Source organism: Neolamprologus multifasciatus, chromosome 17 (assembly GCF_963576455.1).
Source record: "Neolamprologus multifasciatus chromosome 17, fNeoMul1.2, whole genome shotgun sequence".
Taxonomy (NCBI): Eukaryota; Metazoa; Chordata; class Actinopteri; order Cichliformes; family Cichlidae; genus Neolamprologus; species Neolamprologus multifasciatus.
In genome coordinates, this window is record NC_140455.1 from 37,554,668 (window position 1) to 37,577,953 (window position 23,286).

Here is a 23,286-nt window from a genome sequence, read left to right on the forward strand (position 1 = left end):
AGCTAATATTTCCAGACTTTCAATTCAGGTGCAGAAGACACAGTTTATAACAGAGACTCTCGGAGTTTAGTTCATTGAGCCGACGTGCGGTTTAGGGCCAGGAAAGAAAAATGACTCATCTAAAGCCATTAATTGATAGCACCAGAGAACCTGCACAGACTGGGGACGCACTTAAATGCAAAAGTCCAGTAGTATAGTTAACTGTAGCCACACCCCTTATTTCCCATCATGCCTCATTCCCCATCACTGACTTAGTAATAAGTTGTCTGTTTTATGTTCAGAGGAAGCTGGTTTATGCTGATGGTTGGAATCTCTGTGCCAGGTTATTTAACCAGGTGGCCATCACACCACCCATATTTGGAAACTGTATACTGGTATTAAACAGTATTTTATTTTTGCATGCAGTCTTATTACCGAGGGCCTCCTGAGCAAGGTTATTATCGTTAACGAAAACTAACGAAATAACAAAAACTAGAAGTGAAAAAACATTTTCGTTAACGGAAATAAAAATAAAAACAAAAAAAGGAAAACTAACTAAAACTATAATGAGTGTTCACAAAACTAACTAAAATTAACTGAATTTATAGTAAAAATGTGTTTAGTTTTCATTGATGTGTGCGTGTCATACAAGAGTCAAGGGTGAAAATGAAGTTTAGTTTCCACATTTTTTTCTTGCTGTGTCTCATTATGCCAGCAGGGGGCAGCACGTTAGTCGAGTCGTCTGTGTTGCTGCTCCGTCCACGCGCAGAATCATGTCAGGAAAAGTCGGAAGAAAGCGCCAGAGTCCAATTTGGGATTACTTTGAATATGACTGTGTTTTGGATAAAGCAAGTGTCTTGTAGTGGAAACAGACAAATTATGAGGGACATTTCTAAAGGGAAAAAATCCCACAAACCTTAAAGTGCACCTGAAAAGCTCACACAAGAAGGCTAACCTAGCTTAGCTTGAGAAGGTAAGGGAGCACACTCAACCCTCATCCCCAGAAAACAGAAGCTAACCCCAGGCAAGGCAGCGTGATGCATCCCGAGACAACAGGACGGGGATATCTACACAACTGTGTGAGTCAATTACCTTCAAAAAGTTTATCAATTCACTTGAACCAAAATTACGAACACCCGGTGCTGCGAGAGTTAATAGTCTCATTGGGGCCAAGATATACATTTTATAGTTGCCTGGTATCAATGGTTGTTCATCTGCCTTTATTTATTTATTTAAAGAACCCATAGGTGGGAATGTGAGTCTGTCTCTGCGTGTTAGCCCTGCGACAGACAGGCGACCTGTCCAGGGTGCAGTATGGTAGCTGGAATAGCAACATACCCAAGGATGAGCAGAATGACTGATATGATGAAACTGGGATTTTGTTACACTTAATTATTGCAAACACAACTAAAACTAAACTGAAACTAATCAAAACTAAACTGAAACTAAGGATTTTCAAAAAAATAAAAACTAAACTAGCAAACAATTGGTAAAAACTAATTAAAACTGATATAAAATTGAAAATCTGAAGTCAAAACTAAATAAAAATAAAAACTAATGAAAATTGCAAAACTATTAAAACCCTGCTCCTGAGAACCTCGTCATTGGAATAATTCAAGTTCTTATAGAAACCATACCCCATGATGATTGTGTTGAACTTGAGCCCACTGTAAGCAGCTGTGTTACGTCCCCCCCCCACCATGGTGGTGGCAAAGGCAGGAAGGAGACAGCAACACCGGACAACCACAATCAATGAAGGAGGACAACAGGACAGTTAAGAATCAGGATTTATTGGAATCTATAAGAAAAAAGGTGGGGGCGGAGGACTGGGCGGTTGAGCCAAATCAAAGAAAGTAATAAAACAAAAAGAGGTCGAGAGCTCCCAGGGCCTAACTAAAACAAAAATGTAAAACAAAAGGCCTACCTAGCTGCTCGACAAAAGGTCAGTGAAAACATACAAAAGTGGCATCAACCGCATAACCTAGTGTGTGTAACAGTTTAACGCCTGCAGTCAGTGTATAGGGTACCCCAGCTTTCCTGTCCAGCCTCCCACCACACATGATACAAAGAAGCCTGTTCGCAAATGTTTGTCATAGCAGAAGCCAGTAGCCACCAGCTGGCCAGGGAGCTGCTCATTTGTAGAAATCCTCGGCCTGTGATTGGCCAACTGGGCCCAGACCAGCCAATAGACACATGCCAATCAACTTCGAACTGGCCAATAGGTGGAGGCTTGACACCTGAAAGATAAATAGAACACAAAAGCAAAGCCACATCTCTTGGCACGTAACAAGCTGCTATTACCTCTCCTGCTCGTCTCCAGTTTTGCCAACTTAGCGACTTTGTCGCTATATTTAGCGAGTTTTCAGACCCCCAGCTAAAAAAAAGACGTGAAAGCGCATATCGCTTTTACTCTCAACAAGCAGCGGGTGCTGTAACGCAGTCAGTTCTTCTTTTACTCTTATGCTGTTTTGTGGATCACAAGGTTTAAAACTACTTATAAACACACACACAAAGTAACTCCACCAAAGTGCCTATTTCGGGTCACTTTTGCCGGTCCAAGCCCGGATTAAGGAGCAGGGTTGGAATTGTGACATTAAAAACACAATAATTGCTAAAGAAATTTAATTTGTAGTTCTAAATAAACTCTAAATGCATTTAGGACGTTTTTTACTCACTTTATGTCTCGTCCACGATGTTATTTCTCTCTCCAACAACATAGGTCACAATAACACTAGCATGACCAATTAGGCAAATTAGGTGATGATGTCATTTAGCGAGTTTTAGCGACTTCTAGGACAACCAATAGCGATTTTCCTTACTGAGGAGTTGGCAACACTGCTCGTCTCTCAGTCTCATAGCTGTGGTGTTGTTTTGCTTTCGTGTTTTCTTTACTGGTGAATATGAGCTGTCGATTGTCTTTGTGTGTTTGTGCTGAACAAATAACTGCAGATTTACAGGCAGGCAAGTAGAAAAGCAAAATCTAAAGAACAAATGAGGCGACGTACTCGTGTCTATACATATTTCCCATTCAGCCTGCTTTCAGAGCCGAACGGCTTTGAAATACAAACCACTCTCTAGTTAATTAGGCAGCACAGCCACTCGAGGACGAGCTACACACAGAGCCTCGGCTTGTTTGGCTCAAGAACATTCACAGCCCCTCACAAAGCCTCCTCATAGCGCTCTGTCCTTTCCCATTAACTGAATGAAAGCTGCGCTTATGGTCCGCAGGAGGAAGCATACCGGCTGTAATTAAGTGCATCCTTAGCAAATTAAGGCGCTGCTAAGTCTTGGGAACAGAATTTGTTTCTCTGTAAGGATTCGTCACGCTCCATCGTTCCAGGAAACGTAATCGCACTTAGAAATAATCATCGAGGTATATAGAATATAAAATATTTCGTCAGTTTGCTTTGATTTCGTTTGCTGGCTCTCAGATGTCATCACTTTGCGAGTGTGTCAGAGGATTGAGACAGTTTTTATTCTCTTGGTTCTCCCTTTGCCTCGAAGGTAGAGAAGCTAAAATAGTTTATTTCAGTGGATGAACTGAGCGGCTCCTCAAAGGCCCAGAATAAGGACGATAAATAAGGATTACTTGGAACTGCGAATCATGCAGAGCTACTTCACTGGAGTCCAAAAATAAAGCAAAATATGGAGCTTAAATTTGGGCAGAATACGTCGCCATTAAATCTTCCCAATTAAGAATTTCATATGGTTTGTTGTTGTTCTTTCCTTTTGATCTAATTCAAATAATTTAATATTTAACAAAGTATATTTTCTAATATGGATTAACTGAGTAAGCTTTACAGTTTGTTTTTAAATGATGATGTAAAATATGGGCTGTTGTCGTCACCCCGACAGGCAAGTTTGTGAGTTTGATATCTTAAGGATAAATCGACAGGTTTCAAATCGCAGTGACCGTGAAGGTTACATATATTTTTTGCGTCTGCGCCTCACAGTCCTGACGCAGCACAAACTCAATCTAGTCTGTTCTCAGTTTATAAACTAAATATTACATTTGATTTGATGCCATCACCTACAAAGTTGCACCATTTAGCATCATTTTACAGTCCCAATAAAAAGTTTCAGACCACTTGAAAAATGGCGAAAAATCTTATTTTGCACGGTTGGATGTTAACAAGGTTCCAAGTGGAGCTTCAACAAGAAGAAACGGGAGACAAAACATTTCTTTGAGCGTGCGATTCGTTGACAACAACGCTTAGACTGATACAGGCTGTTCTACAGCTGATCAACAGTTCAGGACCACATCTAAAAACAAAAACATAAACCAAACATGAACTCAGTAATGAGTCGCTCCACCGTTATTGTTGATCACTTCATCCTTGATGCAAGTGTTTCCACGAGGTGAGAGGGAGCATTTCTCCACGAAGCGATCGACTGTCTCGAACTGTCGTCCATTTTTGTAACTTCCCCAAAGGTTCTCTGTTGGATTTAGATCAGGGATGCAGGATGGTCCAAAAGAGTGATGTTATTCTCCTGGAAGAAGTCCCTTTGTACTGTAGCGTTGTCCTGTTAAAAAACCCAGTGGTTACTAGAGGTGGGAATCACCATACAACTCACGATACGATATTATTGCAATACTTAACGCACGATACGATATTATTGCAATTTTTTAAAATATTTTGCGATATTCAGATTCTGTACATAAAGGTAAACTTTATCAATATTCATTTTCTCTAATATCAAAGTCTCACACTCAGTCTTTCTCTCATTTCAGTTTGATTGTTGACAAACTGAACGGTTTGTATTACAGTCTAGTCCAACTTAACTGAATCAACCATCTGGTACAATTATAGCTATTCTGAACTATGCAGTTTATGAAAACTATGCAGCCCCTTCAGCAACTGAAGAATTTGAAAGTAAATTAAAACAAAATATAATTTTACATTAAATAAAAAAGTTTTAAACTTAATTAAAATAAAACATGTCTTAAATTAAAATAAGTAAACTGTCATGTTTATTGCTGCCAAAAACAAGTTAAACACATTTGGACAGTGAAGGAATGTCAGGATTCTTGCTCAGAAAAAGGATCAACATGCTCTGAAGTCAGAGCACAAAAACCTTTTTTGTAACAAAATATCGATTTCTGCTGTCCCTGTATCGATACATTATTAGCAAACAAAATATCACCATGCTACACAGTATCGATTTTTTCCCCCACCCCTAGTGGTTACCACACAGACGAGGGCCCACAGACGAGGGACGCTCCTGCACCTCCTGAAACACCTCACGGTGCACCTCAGCAGCGATGGCACGCTGCTTATGCAGTTCAAAAACACGACCATGTTCAAAAAGTTTTTTTGCCTTTGCCATCAGAACGTCGACAGTGTGACGACCTGACAGGAAAGGACAATGAATCCACATTTTTGCACAGATTTGGCCTTTTAAAGGCAACTGGTCCTAAACTTTAGATCAGCCTGTTTCAGTTTAACAGTTGTTTTCAATAAATTGCTCAAAAACATGTTTTGTCTCACTCCCATTTCTTCTTGCTGCATGTTGGAGCTCGACTTGGAACCTTGTTAAGATCCAACCATGCAAAGTAACATTTTTGAACTGGTCATAAACTTTTTATCGGGACTGTATTTTAGAAAATAGCCACATAATCTGAATTCATTACTAAGCTGACCTGTATCAGCTTCTTTAATAATATTCGCTGCAGTGCTGTGTAGATCTCAGAAGGCCAGTGTGTGCTTACCAGGGGAATTTAGAAGAACTGCATCAAAGAAACCTTTAAAGCTCGGTGAGCGGTGCAGCTCTGTACAGTATAAAGGACGGCATTGTCTGCTGTCGTCTCTTAAAAATGCCTCCTCCTTTGCCTGCAGATATGTCTGTTTGCACAGAAACGCTGCACTTTTATTATTGCCTGCGTCTCAGTTTAATGATGCCAGTGTTGCTGCCATCACTTTGAGTCATGTGGGTTTCTTGTGTGGTGAAGATCTGTGAACACACTGAGAAAACCTTCCTGCTTTCAGGGTTTTCCCTCCTCCTCTCATTTCATCCCTGCTCCTCTTCTCCCTGCCACCTCCTCTCCTCCTTGCTCAGTTGTTCATTTTAAAAAACGCTCTGTGCCAGGTTAGAATAAGAGCCAAGACCGATCAATATGAGACTCGTTAAATCTGTTTTATGGCATACAACGTGCATGGCAGTAATCTCCAAATATTCGCGTTCCTCGTGAACTGACTGCATAGTTTGTGTTGGTTAACAGTTAAATAAATAGTTCATGTATCTATGTGTAGATGACATGAGAAAATCAGCAGGCAAAATAAAAAGACGCGCTTAAAGACGTGAATTTGCTCAAACCGTCCTACTCGACTGCGTCTGCGATGATGAGCCTCTGCTGATACTGCTGCAGCTACCTGCTGCTGACGTTATTGACACCTCTCTGCTGTGGGAGCGTTCACGCCGCTCAACCTGCTCGGTCAGCAGAAAGTTTCTGTGAGTCAGCGAAAGTCGCAGCAGCTCTGACAGACCGGCCAATCAACTGGCTCCGTGATAGAGTCTGACGCAAGGTTGTAAAAGTTTACAGCTACTGTCAACAGCAGCCCGTCAGTGCAGGACAGTTCAGTGCATCACTGTGTGCTGACCTGTCACGTTTAAATTATGTTTTACTCGTGACTTGTGAAAACTGCTACAACATAATAAAACTGATCTGTGATGACTGGAAATAGCTGCTTTGCCTTATTGCAGACAAATAACACTGGATCTCTAAAACCAGCAGAAGAAATTTATTCTGTACAAATGCAGTTTAAACCAACACGTCTTCCTGTGGGTGCTGGGCGAGGCTGGATATGAAGAGCTTAAGACGTGCAGTATCGCTGCGGCCTTCATACATCGTGCTGTAGACCAGCGGTGTGAAACATGAGGCCCGGGGCCAGAATTGGCCTGCCAAAGACTCCAATCTGGCCCTCTGAATAGCAGTTATAAAGTTTAGACATTTAACTTTATTTTCCTGCTGATAAACCACGACAGCCATTCATACAACACCTAAGTAAACGAGTCAAATCGAAATAGTTAAACACCAGAAAGTTACTTTTTTCACAATTTAGAATAGAAAATATTTTTATGTTAAGCATATGAGGTGTGATTTTTGTATATGATGTTACAACCCTGAGTACTACGTAAACCTACCTGTCCTGCTGCCTCCTAACCCTAGTTTTTTCTTTTCTCTTCTTTTTCTGTCTTCTTTATTTTTCAATTATAACTTAAAATGTGACAGCAAAGAAAGTGTAAAAAGGCAAACTATTGTTATGTTCAACAGCTGTCCCAATAAAAGAGATAATAAAAAAAAAAAGAAAATATTTTTTAACATTTATTTTAATTAATTACTATTTTATGTCTTTATCATGTAGACAAACTGAGATATATTGAAATTGCATTTCTGTTTCTGGAGTTAAACTTCTTTGCAGTAACAGAAAGGAGCGTTTGTGTCTGTGAAATAAGTTTGACTTCCCTGCTTTAGACTGTTTGGGATTTTTAGAGGTGTGTTCCTGGTGCTACTGTGTGTCGTTTGTTTCTGCTTGTTTCTTACTATTGATGAAACGATACAACACAATGTGTTAAAGAGCAGGAATATGCTCACACTGGATCCATCTGTCTGACTGCACAGTCATATATATCAGGCAGAGCTAAAGGCACAGCTCTAGATGTTGTCAGAAAAGGGAACATTACATCAGAAAGCCTGAGCCGAGCGCTTCTCCTCAGTATGCTTAAATTCTTGGGGGGAAAAGAGAAATCTACAAATGCAGTTACTGGGAGTCCTTTTGTGTCTCACTCTGGTCCTTTTGTGTGCTGCGAGTAGCACAAATAGTCCTAACAGGTAAAACCTGCTGCCGATTCTAAAAAGCAGAATATTTCTGAATTAATGTGACGTTTCTAAAACCACCAACCAAGTCAGGTGAAAGCAGAGGATTTCTCGCTAATGCCTCAAGCTGTCTTTGGCTCGTCTGTGTAGGGCACCATATAATCTTTTACCCTTTCTGTCATTTGCCAATCAGCAGCACAGGTTAAACAGTTGAGATGCACAGGAATACGTTTGTATTTGTTATAGAAGCAGCTGTGAAGACGACCGTGCAGTGCAGAGTGCAGCTCAGCCCAGGTTCAGAATAGAATAGAATAGAATAGAATAGAATAGAATAGAAGAATCCTTTAATTGTCCCACAAGGGGAAATTTGGTTGTAACAGCAGCCAAAAAGACAAATATACAAACAAACAGTAAACAGAACAGAAACATACACAATTTTTCTTACATATTTACATTAAGGACAATGGTTACTATAAACAGAGAGAACTGTACAGTTATTAAATTAAGTAAAAATAACTACAGGTAAGAAGCAAACCAGGTTGTAGTGCGAATTGGTTGATTAACTTATTGCAGTTACAGCATTGATGTAAACATCTGTTTGTTGGGAGCAGTTGTGATTGTACAGTCTGACAGCTGCAGGGAGGAAGGACCTGCAGAAACGCTCCTTCATGCATCAGGATGCAGCAGTCTGTCACTGAAGCAGCTCTGCAGCAACATCTACATGCATGTGCTGGGAGACTGTCCATCAGAGATGTTATTTTGGCCAGAGTCCTTCTGTCTCCCACCACCTGCACTGGGTCCAGGGTGCATCCCAGAACAGAGCTGGCCTTCCTCATGAGTTTGTCCAACCTCTTCCTCTCAGCTGCTGATAAACTGCTGCTCCAACATACAACACTGTAAAAAATGACAGACGCCACCACAGAGTCACTTCACTGTCTGTAATTAGTTTCATAAATGCCTGGAAGAAGTCTGAAGATGTGTCTAATTAGAATCAAGGGAGAGCAGTTTAAACACACACACACACGTTGGGTATTCATATCTTATGGGGACATCTAATTGCAATCATATTGCTCTCCCTAACCCTTAACAACCCAGTTGTAACCCTGACACTAAAACCACATTTTGAGTCTCACAAATGCCTTCAAACTCGTGGGGACCTGGACTTTGGTCCCCACAAGTATAGTAGCATTCCAATTTTGGGTCCCCACAAAGATATGAATACATGCTCTCTCTCACACACAGAAACCGACATTACACTGAAATGATGACTAAGATAAAAACCTAATATACTGTCTGAAACAGCAGGCTTATAAGTTCAGTTATTTCAGTGTCGGTTAAACTCTGGGGATTTGCTAGACTAAAATCTCGCCCTGTTTCACACTAAAGTTTTGTTTTATGTCTGTTTTAACAGGGAACAGCATTTTTAGGTCATGTGAGCCACGTTATTCTTACATCCTGTTTATATCCTTATGAACATGTTGTGTTCGTTTGAGATGATACAATGTAACACTAAATTCTGAACTCTAAACATTGTTGCCATTTCGATGAAAGTGACCTCACGGGAAAGCTTCATGCAGCCTCTGAGTGTGCCGTGAAAAGACTGAACTTCTCTTCTTCTCACTCTCATGCAGTTCACAGCAAACACTGTGAGCCTCTCTCGTATGTTGGCTCCCAAAACTGCCAGTGATCATCAGTGATAGTCAGTACTAGGGATGGGTACCGGTATCCTGCCATAAACGGTAGTAACCAGACTGAAAAGCAGCGCACATTTCGGTGCTTTATTTTGGTGCTTTTTTTTTTTTCCTGAGCTGTGATGCACTTTAGATTCTAGCCAATCATTTTACGTTTCCGAGGATAGTAGGCGGGTCCAGGTACGTACGTTCTTTTAGAGCAGAGCTACAGATTAAAAATGCCCAAAGCAAACCGGTCAAAGTCTGGCTGTACTTCACAGCAAAAGATGCAAACTCAGCAGCTGCAACAAGTGCTTTAAGCTGATACTGTGATACTGTCAAAGGAGGTAACACCTCAAATCTGATGAAACACCTGGCGACGCATAGCGTTTTTTTAAAAGCCGAGAAATGCGTCGTATTTGATAGCTTGCTGCGAGACCTCACACCGAGCACATCTACTGCGGGTGTGGTGCCTGTTATCGACCCGGAGTTAGCAACATCCCCAAAAACCCGAAGAGGAGAGTCCTGGCCCCTAGCCCTGCCAGTGTAGCAGAAATGATGAGGATGATGATGTTGTTCTGTGTAATTTACGTTGAGTAGGCTAACCACGTTATTACATTAATGCATGTAAGGTGAACTAGCAAACACCATCATAGCTACATGCATCTGTCTTCTTGTTTGATGGCAGATACTCCCTTCACCCTGGACAAAAAGGCTAAAATGACCAAAGAAAAAGTGGAAAACAGTTAAACATGAGAGGTTTTTGGACAAAGTTTGTGTTTTTTTCCATTGTTTAAGCTGCTTCCAGCCAAGAGTGATACCATATCTGCCCCATAGCTGCAGAAAAGGCTAACATTGTTATCTTTTTACAAAAAAACAGCTGAACATGAGAGGTTTTTGGACCAATTTTGTGTTCTCCATTCTTTAAGCGCCGGTTTGAGCACCGTTTAAGCACCGGCACCGTTTCAAAAGTACCGGTTTGGCACCGGTATCGGATAAAACCTAAACGATACCCATCCCTAGTCAGTACACTCATCAGCACGCTTGATTTTAAACCACTTTTAGATTAGTCTTCCCTGCACCACCCTCCCTGTTAACAAATCTGAGCATTTCTCCTACTAACCTTGGTATCCCGCTAAGTCTGTATCTTCATGAGAAACTTGGCCACATACAGATTTGAAACCCTCCCTCGTCTCCTTTCTTTCCGCTCCTCATTGTCATGGTAATGGCTCCATCATGCATGACCAAAGCGGTCAGCTTAATTGATGAAAAAGAGATCAGCGAGAGGTGAGAAGAGAGGGGGGTTCGCATATATCAGGCATGAAGGCTTTAAGGAATACTTATTGCTAACCTGCATATTTATTGTTTTTATTCTATACAGTAGTTTAGTTACAGCCAATGAATCAAAGCAGGAAAGCACCAAAAACCATGATGTTCTTCTCAACCTGATCTGCACTCGCCCCTTTCATTCTGAACTCATGCTGAAGTGAAGATGAATAAATGAATCACTAAACTTGTGCAGTGGGATCTATTTTCAGCTGCCGATAACATTCGGATCTCTGGTGGGTTTTTACTCGTTGCTGAAAATTGTTTGTGGGATTGACTGGAAAAGAACCGCAGAGCCCATAACAAACATGTTATGATGTGTTTTTAAATAGAATTGGTGGTGGTACAACTTGGCTTTCAGCACAAAGGAATGAGCTTTATCAGGCTTTGAATTCATGCGGATGTGTCTAATATTAGCATTATTTTCTTTGGGGGGTTTTTCCACGGGAGATCTAAAACAGTTTATATTTAAAGATTTTCTTATGGCGTACAGTTTTCTCAATCATCAGCATTTCATATAATCAGTAACGACCCAGTTCATCCACATGATCTGCTGCAGCTGAGGACACATGATCTGAATATTCTAGTTTTTAGGCCGTCGTCCCCTGAAGAGATGATGGACAAAGCTGAAACTGTCTGACAGCCCTGCTGGCGGGAGAGCCTTTTATTTCCTGACATCAACAATGAGTCTCTTCCATCTAATGTGAAAACTGCAAGACGACAAAAAAAGACCAGAGAATGAAGCAGATTTGGAAAAAGTGGTTTGTAAAGCAAACCTGAGGTGAAACGTTGCCGCGGTGCTGAGAGCAGCAGAGTCACACAGCTGCTCCTGAAAGTCGTCGTGTTGAACTAACTGAACATGCAAAAACTGAAAGAAATGGTTTCTTTCTGGTCCGTTCAGTGCTTGCTTCCAAAGTGACCTTCAGTGGCGTGAAACTTGTCACTGAGAAACGACCTCGTCTTTGTCGACTTGTTCTGCGATCGCCGAGTTGTCGGCTAAACGGGAACATGAGTAAATATTTGAGCCTTAGAGAAGGTAAATACAGACAAGTCAATGTGCCGAGCAATAAGCTGTTGTAATAAAGTTTGTATCGCTCCTAACAGTTTGCTCAGACTCGCTTCTCACATATTCAAATGTTCTTAAGGACTGTGATCATAATCATACACGGTGCTCACCTTATAAGGCCCCATAGCAGACTGTGGGGAAGCTCTATTTGCATGCAACTGAGAGACTAGCCTGCCAGTACTGGTGTGTGTGTGTGTGTGTGTGTGTGTGTGTAAACTGGCAGCTCACCTTTCTGTGGCACGTGTAAAGTTTCTGCAAGGAAGGAACGATTCCTGCATAACATTAGTCCAACTCGCCGTTTGGTAAAAACACGGATCTGAAGTTACGAAGGACAGAAAACAGGATGTAGGTGTTTCATCATGTGCTCAACGAAACCACTTTATGTGAAGTTAAAGGACTGAGTCTTTATGTCAGGATAATGTAACCAGTCAAGTCTTATCTTTATTTATTTATTTGTTTTAAAATTGTATCTTGCACTAGTTTTATTTCTAAAAGCAAAACAGGTTAGTTCATCCAAACCATAAACTGAAACTGGTTTTAAAGAGCTTTCTAAAGCAGCGGTCCCCAACCCCCGGGCCTCCGTGAGTCGTTTGGTACCGGGCCGCGAGAGTTGAGGCTCAGGTGTGAAATGTATAGTTTTCAGGGTTTTTATCGGTTTTCAGCGTTATTTTGTTATCGTTTTTATCGTTTACTCGGTTTTCCTGGGTCTTTTCACGTGTGTTATGAATAAATCTTCTTTTTTTCGGTACCGGTACTAGTTTTATTTTGTTGTATTTATCCGCGACACCTTAAAGGCCGGTCCGTGAAAATATTGTCGGGCATAAACCGGTCCGTGGCGCAAAAAAGGTTGGAGACTGCTGCTCTAAAGAGTTGAATATTGGGCTTAAAATCTTAAAATTAAAATTGTCTTGTGGGTTTGCACTTAGAAGCTAACATTAGGGTTAATCTAAGGAGCTGGGAAGAAAAGCGACCGAGAAGCTTCTCGGCTGAGAGGTGAAACGTCTTAAAGAAACTTTATGAAGTCTAGTCGCTTGACCTGGATGTCTGAGAACCTACACAGATAAATTAAGAGTAAGATAAAACATCATGTTAGTGAATGTACTCACAGATGTACCCATACGAACCTATGGGGGAACCTAATCTTTGCTTATGTCAGACACAGGATCAAAAGTTAAACTGATTGCGGCTCCTCTGATTATTCTGTAGATTAAGCTGCAAATGAGTTTCTCTAATCTTCATGTTTGATCTGTGAGACTTCACAAAGCTTGATTTTTTCTTCTTTATTAACTGATTGACTTTTTCATCCAGATCTGATCTTGTTTTGATCCCTTTGCGAAAGCAGTGACTCATAAATGTTGTCAAAATTCAGCGACACCTGTATAGCTGCTTTAAGTGTGTGTAGAAGTTTACTTTACTCGTAGGGACCAAAATCCTGGTGCCCACAAGTTTGAAGGTATTTTTGAAACTCAAAATGTGGTTTTAGTGTCAGGGTTACAGTTGGGTTATGTTGGGTTTAGGGTCAGCAGCTGGGGAAAGCTTTATGTCAATGAGATGTCCCCACAAGATATGAAAATGAGTGCGTGTGTCTCTTTTATGGCTATCATAAAAATAAAGCTCAGGGGACGTGAGCGTCTGAGAAGCTGACTTTGTTGTGTGTTTTCTGACAGATGCCAGCACCTCGTCTGAGATCATTCTCAGCTGTTTTTTCCTTGTCCTGCTTCTTCACGTCTGGTTTGTGCGTGCGCGTGATTTACTGATGACCCTTCCTTGGCATCCCAGCCGTTCCCCTGGTACCTGGGAAGTGGTCTGTTCCCCAGCGCGATATTTTTAGGTCCTGCGAAGCAGCTGTCAGCGTTTCTGCTTGCACACACAACCCTGCTGTCTGCTGACTGAAAAATGTGGTGAGGCTGAAGATGCAATCTGCCTCTGCCTCAGTCGGGCTCTCATCCAGATTACATAGATGTAATCGGAGGGAGGTTTGCGAAATTACAGCGGTGATGGGGACTGTGCTAAATCTGCTGAGCCATAAGGTGTGCGACTGATCTCACCAACAATCCAGTTCTGTGTTTGTTTGTGTTTCTCTCACACAACACTGAGTCATGTTGGTCCTGAGCTTTATGCTCCACAGAGGAGCAGCAGCCGCTCGCAGCCCGACACGTGGCGTAGTTGATCCTGGAGTATCAGCACGAAGCATCTGTTCGGTTATCACAGCTCATGTTTGAACTAATGCCAAATAATAGAGAGAGAGGTGAAGAGTGTGGGTCCTTTGATTGTGTGATAGTCTAACATTTAGAGTGTCTCAGCTGGTCAGGCTGCTTTTGGAGTACCTGAAGAGGACTGGTACTGATGCTTATACAGCAACGTCTGAAGGTGCGCTACACAAACATGCTTTCCAACTCGTAGGGAATAATAACAAAAGAAAAAAAAGCAGTCTTTGAAAGAAAATTAAATTATTTTGATGAATTCATTTGCAAAAATGTTTTCTGAAGGCTGCATGTAATGATATTCACGAAATGAGTGGCACAGTGTATTCAGTATAAATTATTTGATGCTGTGCGATGCTGCAGGGTATAAATAAAAATAAAACTGTCAGCGATCAGAACAAAGTCACAACGAAAGAAAACAGCAGTGAGAGAAGAGTCGGTAACTGCAGGGGCCCGTGAGGGACGGCTGGTTTTAAACCGCTGAAGCTTACAGACGGTCACAGTGTGAGTGTCGTGTGCTACATGTGCTTATGGAACACTCTGAACACTACCGATAAAGCACATTAGTTATTCATTCATAATTAATGTCAATAAATTTGTTTATTAACTCAACTGTCTGTCGACCTGCAACTCACAAGAATCACTGATCCTCCTACAGGATTCACATGATAACAAACTGAGAGGTTTTCACACGATTGATCACTTTTGTTGTTTTACGGGCAACAACCTGTGAGTATGATGGACTGAGTCAGACGAGCTTCTGCACACAGATGCTGTGGTTACGTTTAACTTTAAGTTGTGCTGTTCAAACGCTAAAATGCTGTGATATGACAATATGAAGACTGTCGAGCGGTAAAACGGCTTAAAAAGTGCATCAGAGAGACGCTCGTGTTTCGGGGATATCAAAAGGAAACATTAAACATGCAAAAGGTCTTTTTGTGAAGTGTTGAGTTCCCTTGTGCACTGATGACCGATCGCTGTGGTGTTTTGAGGGAGAACAAAAGAAATGAGTAATATTTGTGGCCATATGTTAAATGATTTTTGCCGCCTTTGGAATCTCGAATGCTCGAATAGCTTTTCTATAACTGAAGGTCACGCGTGTGTAACATGCAGGACTGGCTTATAGAAGGTGAGCGATTAATTAGGGTTAGAGCGATACTCGTATCGATGTTGAACCGTTCATACAGTGCTTTCGGTTGGTACGCATATGTATCGAACAATACAAAAATTTTTAATTTATTTTATCAACTTTTCTTCTGACGATGCTGTCTGTGTTGAGAGCTCAGTGGATCTGCGTTCGACTACTCCGCCTAGGCTGCTCTGTCGAGCGCAGATCCACTGAGGGTAGCGCAAGCTAGCAAGACAGAAGCTAAGCTCGTTGCAACATGGCAAATTGAACCTCCCCCACCCTCATTCAGATCTGGCCTTTGGAACTATTTTGGTCTTCATGTGAAGTATGACCCTGAAGGTAAGCGCGTCGTGGACAAAAGTAAAACAGTATGTCGGATGTGCCACGCAATGCTCAATTACATGGGTGGGAACTAGTGTGTTAGCGCATTAGCTCTTTAACGTGTTGACGTAGTCCAGCCCCATGCACGGGGCGATCCTCGGTAGCTCGTTAACGGAGATGTGCCGTGTTGTGGCGTTAACGTCATTTCAACGAGATTAACGCTGACAGCACTAGTGGGAACACAACGAATATGACTGCACATTTACTCTGACATCATCCTCGTGCAAAGACAAGTGGAAGCAGACAAAAACAACAAGCACGCATGCTACAAACTTTACCCGAGTCATTTAGACAGCCGTTAGCACATGATTCTCCTTATGGGGACCTGATATGTTTAATATGCTGCTGAGAATATAGCCCAGAAGAAGCGTATAGTATAGCTTTTATTTTGGAAAGAGCCATTTCTCTGTAATAAACTCTCTTTTCCAAAGATGAGGGATTTCTTGATCAGATTTATTTTTTTATTACTTTAATAATAATACTGTTTCAGCAACATTAAATTTAAAAACTGTACATTTGAGTTAAAATATATATTTATAATTTTAATAAATGACCAATTAAAAAAGCATGAACAGTGAATTTTGTGTATCGTTGCACCCCTACGATTTACCCGTCATGCCCGTACGTACAAGATTCATTAACTTCTTTTAATAATTTCTTTTTATCCAGATGGTAGAAGCTGGTTTCATTTTTACTTTCACCCTGAACCTTTGAGTGTCTCGGGTGTTTACAGCAGACTATCAGGAGAAAAATGTCTCAAACTCGAGCGAACTTGATTCTGAGGCCCCGACTGACATCGCTTTTGCTACCTTTGCCATGTTGGTTTGCTGTTTCTCGACTTACTGCTAACAGACGTGTGTGTCTGTGTGTTATTTTCGGCAGGGGGAGAAGAATGCTGGCTTTGATGTGCTCTACCACAACATGAAACATGGCCAGCTGGCAACCAAGGAACTCGCCGAGTTTGTCCGAGAGAGGTAAGGTTTGTGTGTATTTGTGAATATCTGTGTGGGAGGTGGTGCAAGTGATAAGATTTGGGTGGAAAATCCACCGTTCTTTACTACGTACGTGGATATAAAGATTGTGCCAAGTTGGAAGAAATACTGGAAAATACAAAAAAGCATTCTGATCTCATCTCTCAGTATAACAAGGTGTTCAGATTCATCCTGTTTCAAAGTCCTGTCTGCAGATCGTGTCAAGTCTGTCTGTGCTTTGACCTCTGACCTCACTATTGTGCTTCGTTTGAAGTGCCTGTTTCTTAAGCACTCAGGTCTGATCACTGTATGTGGATGACCTCTGTGATCCCTGCAGTACAGACACATGTGCCCACTGATCGGTTTCATCTTTGGTCGTATCAAAGCATCATAGCTCGCCACAGCAGGTGACACACTGCACGCTGCAGTTCTGAACTTTTTTCTATCATAATCCGACGAACAGAGCAAAACTGCACGACGCAGTTGGATCGGACATGGAGCCATCTATACAGTCAGGTCCATAAATATTTGGACAGAGATGACTTTCTTCTCATTTTGGTTCTGCACGTTACCACAATACGTTTTAAATGAAACAACTCAGTGCAGACTTTCAGCTTTAATTCATTGAGTTTGGACAAAAGTTTGCTTAAAAATGTGACGAAATAAAACGTTTTAACACAATCTTTTAATAAGACTAATCGTTAATTTCTAATACTTGGTTGAAAACCCTTTGCTGGCGTTGACGGCCTGGTCTTGAACTTATGAACATCACCAGATGATGGGTTTCCTCCTGCTCGGCCTTTACTGCAGCAGCTTTCAGTTGCTGTTTGTTTGTGTCTGAAGTTTAGTCTTCAACAAGTAAAATCCACGCTGAACTGGGTTAAGATCAGGTGACTGACTTGGCCGTTCAAGAATATTCCTCTTCTTTGCTTTAATAAACTCCTCAGGATCTGTGTTAAGAAACACCGCCCAACCAGTTTGACTGTATTTGAGCAGACAGTCTGTCTCTGAACACCTCAGAGTGGCTTGCACCTTGCAGTGAACCTTCTTATTTACTGTCATGCAGTCTTCTCTTTGTGGTAGACCTGGATATCGATAGGAGAGTGTTACTACTTGGTTGGCTGTTGTTAAAAGAAATAATTCTGCGATCATCCACCACCGTTATCTTCCGTGGACACCGAGTCTTTTTGCGTTACGGAGTTCAGCAGCGCTAAATCTTTCAAATGCAAGAACCACACCTCAGATTAACTCCAGGTGATCGATTTCCTTAATCAACAGTGACATAATAAAGGAATTCCCCACACCTGCCCATGAAATGGCCTTTGAGTCAATTGTCCAATTACTTCTGGTCCCTTTAAAAAGAGGGTGGCACATGTTGAGTGTGGGTGCCCTCAAATGAAAGCTGAGAGTCTAGACATCTTGTACACGTCTATTGTACAACAATAATTGGAATGTGTTTAAGGAAACAGGTAAAAATGTATCCAGATGTATATATTTACACCTAACTGTGACAGTTTTTACCTCCCTGTGGTGTGCATGTTCAAATTCATCAGGTTATTGTCCATTAAATACATAGAAAGTCACTTAATGTAATGTGGCCTTCTCCTTGTACACTCAATCGAGCACCCTCACATAAACCAGAGTGCTTCTACTAGTGAGGCACACCTGAAGTCACCTGCTGTGTACACCTGCTCAGCTTCCTCACCTAACTCCCCCAGCGCTGACACAGCGGGATTTTCCTTCAACCAGCAATCTCATCGATTTACAGATTCATAGAGAGGCTGCAGATAAACACGTTTGGAGAGTCAGGTGTGAGTCAGGATGTTCTGCATTTAGTTGATTTGGGATAATCTTGCATCACAGCAAGGCCGTTGGACACGAGATACAGTTTCCTTTTATCCCGATACTGCAACAAAGTAGATAAAGGCTGATTAATAATTAAAAGACAAACAAGGTTATGTTAGAATGAAAGACCAATCAGATTATCTTATTTACCTCTACTCTGCCCCTCCCTGAGCCCCTCCCCCCGCCCATCCCTGAGCCTGGTTCTGCTGGAGGTTTCTTCCTGTTAAAAGGGACTTTTTTCTTCCCACTGTCGCCAAAGTGCTGCTCATAGGTGGTCATATGATTGTTGGGTTTTCTCTGTATCTATTATTGTAGGGTCTACCTTACAATATAAAGCACCTTGAAGCAACTGTTGTTGTGATTTGGTGCTGTATTAATAAAATTAAATTGAGCTCTGCGGTACAACATATTTTCCTTGTGTACATGTTTACCACTTTATTAATCAGTTACTACGCATGTAGACACAATGCACGTCTTTGGGACCTTTTTAAATGGTTTGCAAACTTAAATAAATCAGTCAGATTAAATCTAGTTGTTATTTTTCTTAGCAAAATCAGCACGAGCCATCTACGAATCAGTAATAGCTGGTTGTGCCATCGTGTCTGCGATGTAAAAACAGGACATTTGCACACTGACACAAAACTAAGTTGATAGTGTGTAACGTCAAATCCTCTGTCAACTCATTTTTGATTTGCAGTTAGCACACTGAGGGGAGTAATGAGGAGTTTGTGCTCTCACAGCTGGATGCTAACGCGTACAGAGCACACTGTCAGACCAGCGATATAATCCTGACATTGATTCAGAGCGCTGTGCACATTCCTCACAGGGGAAATTCACTTATCTGCTTGGAAAGCAGCAGACAACAAATCAGCAGTCAGGAAATGAAATAGCGCTGTGGGTGAAACCGTGTGTGATCCTGCAGGATGGAGGCGAGGCAATTGCCCTGATAAATTTTCTCGATCGTTCTCTCTCGCCACTTTCCCGAAAGGTCATTTTGATATAAGAGAGTCCATGAAACACTCGGTTAAAGTACCAGAACAACTCTTCAGCCACACTATCAGGGTTTCTGCATTCTCTGCATAGTATTGTGTTTACTTTAAGGAAGACAATCTGATTGGCTAGAGCTTGGAGTCTGAGGATAGACGACGGTTGTCTAAATAAAATGTAGCAGAGAACAGCCTTTAAATATATCATTCAATGAGCTAATTAGTTACTAAACATCACAGTGCTCATTTATTATGGAATTATGTACTGAGAAACTTTAAGTTAGATTCACCGTTTCCACCAGTGTGAGAATCTCTTCCTGGAAATAAAAAGTATTTGGATTATAGTTGGTGGATGTACTACAGACACTGTATTAAATAAACATTCACACAACAACAACATACAACGACAACGACATACGACAACAACATACGACATACAACAACAACGACATACAATGACATACAACGACATACGACAACGACATACGACATACGACATACGACAATGACATACGACAACGACATACAACGACAACGACATACAACGACAACGACATACAATGACATACAACGACAACGACATACGACGACAACGACAGACGACTACGACAACGACATACGACGACAACGACATACGACGACAACGACATACAACGACATACGACGACAACGACATACGACGACATACTACGACGACAACGACATACGACGACATACGACGACATACTACGACGACAACGACATACGACGACATACGACGACAACGACATACGACAACGACATACGACGACAACGACATACGACGACGACAACGACATACGACGACAACGACGACATACGACAACGACATACGACAACGACATACGACAACGACATACGACAACGACATACAACGACATACGACGACAACGACATACGACGACAACGACATACGACGACAACGACATACGACGACAACGACATACGACGACAACGACATACGACAACGACATACGACAACGACATACAATGACATACAACGACAACGACATACGACGACAACGACATACGACGACAACGACAACGACAACGACATACAAAGTCCCAGTTTTTCCCAAATAGCAGTTACACTAAAGGCATTGACCACATCCAGCACACCACATGACAGTGTTGGGCCGGACGTGTTATTGGTGAATGAAGCACTCAGCCACGCAGTCTGTCTTTACAAACACTGGTGAAATAATGGCTCATTCTAAAAAGCTCACTTACTGTGGGATTGTAATAGGATGGCAGCCCGTGAAGTTTCTTCCCTCTTTGATATTCCACAATAAGCTGTAAGTTGTGTTATTACAACGAGGAAGCAAATAGAAACCACAGGAAGTCACAGAGCGCCGAGGCACACAGTGTGTCAAAGTCTCCAACGCTCCAAACTTCGTCTGGCAGTAACGTCAGCACACAGTCTGTGCACTGGGAGCTTCCATGACTGAGCAGCTCCTGCAGGTGTCATTTATGGGTGTGCCGTGATAACTTCACTCTGGGATAAAATAATTGGTCATCTTTATTCCCATGAATTTTTAATAGGTGCAGTTTAGTATCCAAAGATATACAGATGTTCACAAGGAGCACTAATGTGAGATTCCATTAAAATAAACCACTTCTGAAACTCCTAAAACATCAAACATTTAACCTGTTACCACAAATCAAGCCTCGTCTTTGGCCTCCCACAGAATAGAACTGGATCCTTTAGGATAATCAAATGCCTAAAAAGGTCAGTTTAATTTAAGATATAAGAAATAACTTGTCAGAATGATTCAAACTCTGCACGAGACAAAGAGCAACGATAAGTCTGTTTGTTTACGACTCAGCTGCAGCAGGTTCCTCTGTTCTCGGGATATTTGGATCGATGTTCCTCTGCTGTCCCTTCAGGGTCCACAGATGGTTATTAAAGTTTTATGGCCAACCTTGTAAACATCTATTCATCATTTAAATGTGGCTCCTTGTAACAGTTACCCAACACCGATGAAAATTAATCTTTATCTCACAGACTCTGACTCAGGAGGCAGATGCCCGGCGTCTGGGCCAAAGTAAGCTCTAGATGGAGAGCATAACATATGAGGCCATTAGCTGATGCAATGGCGTTGTGAGGAAGCGCTACTGGAGTGCATTTGGTTTATCGGTCTAAAGGGTATTTCGATTAATTTACATTTCAGGGGGTTTGCGCATCATTAGTCTTCTTGTCATGCTATTAGGATAACAGGAAGGCTAAGAAAAGGTGCGCAGCATACATGCATATGTGGATGAGATATAAAATTAGTCTAGCCACATGTCCTGTTCATGCTTACATATATATGTTTTTCTCACTTTTTTCCCTACAGGGCTGCTATCGAGGAGACTTACTCTAAATCAATGAGTAAACTAGCTAAAATGGCCAGCAATGGAAGTCCACAAGGGTGAGTACCTCATGTACGATAACAACAGGGCAGCGTCCTGTGAAGGGGTTCAGGAAATTACTGTATAGATTTTATATCCCAGAAGGTGCTGGTTTGCTAATTATAGATGTAATGGTCATATGGCTGCATATGAGATATGGATGAGCACCATCTGTGGCACCAAATGCCCACATTTGTGATGCCATTCAGCCTATATCGTTCCAGTCATGTCGTCTACTCCTTGATGGATGATATCTGTATGTATAATTACCTTCTAGGACTGAATCAGTGGACATGAACACACAAGTCTGCAATGGTTCAAAAGTTTTTCTGTATTTGTTTGTTTTAAAGCTGATTTGGCTCATTTGGAAATACTTTGCTGTGCTGATCATATTTCAGAGTGTGTGGATTGTTTGGCTGTTGTCAATCAAATCTTATCAAAACACAACCAAATAAGCTGAGTTTTGTTTTTTACTTCACATTATAAGACAACAAAAAGTTTTCTTGGCATTATTTAGAGTTTAGGTAGTTTTTAAACTGCGTCGTCTGGTAGCTGCATGTATACTCCGTGCTACATTGTTGCAGTCCAACATCACTGCTGTGATTATATATGCAACAAAGCACAGACAGGGCTGTGAGAGCCCTGCATCATTGATTTCCACGCATCATTGATTTCCACATACATCGATCAGCCATACCATCGATGTTCTTGGTCTGCAGTGGTCAGTGTCTCTCAAAATTGGTTCGAGGAAGGAACAGACGTACCAGCGACGTGGTTGTAGGCAGCCAAGCCTCACTGATGTGTGTAGGGAGTGAAGGCCGGCCTGTGTGGTCCCATCAACAGACGAAAAAGAGTTCATGCTGGTTCTGTTCGAGCAGTCGGTGCTCAGTCAGGGTGTTGACTCCTGTCCACAACTGAAAGCACCAACAATGTTCTTCAGAACTGGACCACGGAGTGATGGAAGAAGACTTTCTTTTATATCACATGGATCATCAAGTACATGTGCCTCATCTGCTATCTATCTGCATCAGGCCAGCGGAGGCAGTGTGATGCTTTGGGCAGAGTTCTGCTAGGAAACCTTGGGACCCGCCATCTATGTGGATTTACTTCGACCCGTACCACCTACCTAAGCATTTTTGCAGACCATGTACACTTTTTCATGGGAAACGTATTCCCTGATGGCTATGACCTCTTTCAGCAGGATAATGCACACAGGCACAAAGCAGGAATGGTTCAGGAATGCTTTGAGGTTCATAACAAGTTTGAGGTGCTTCCGAATTCTCCAGATCTCAGTCTAGTCAATTGTTGGTGGGATGTGCTGGACAAACGAGTCCCAATCCGTGGAGGCCTCACCTCCCAACTTACTGTTGCTAACATCTTCAGACAGCACACCGTCAGAGGTCTAGTGGAGTCTGCGCCTCAATGGGTCAGGGTTGTTTCGGTACGGAGCCCCACAGGGGACATGGGAGAAAACAAAATTAAGACCGACTTTTGTGAGATCTCG

At 41.8% G+C, this 23,286-nt stretch overlaps 1 protein-coding gene across 5 annotated transcripts in view; it reads left to right on the forward strand.

Moving 5' to 3' along the window:
• Positions 1–23,286, forward strand: part of fcho1 (FCH and mu domain containing endocytic adaptor 1) — a 75,513-nt gene that overhangs the window by 20,705 nt on the left and 31,522 nt on the right. For 4 of the 5 annotated variants that reach the window (XM_085138540.1, XM_085138539.1, XM_085138543.1 and 1 more), the window contains exons 3-4: positions 16,454–16,545; positions 21,728–21,802. In XM_085138540.1, coding sequence (XP_084994666.1) covers positions 16,454–16,545; positions 21,728–21,802 — 167 coding nt within the window. Of the gene's footprint in view, positions 1–15,263; positions 15,530–16,453; positions 16,546–21,727; positions 21,803–23,286 lie in introns of those variants that run through there. The other variant, XM_085138542.1, reaches the window with a different exon arrangement.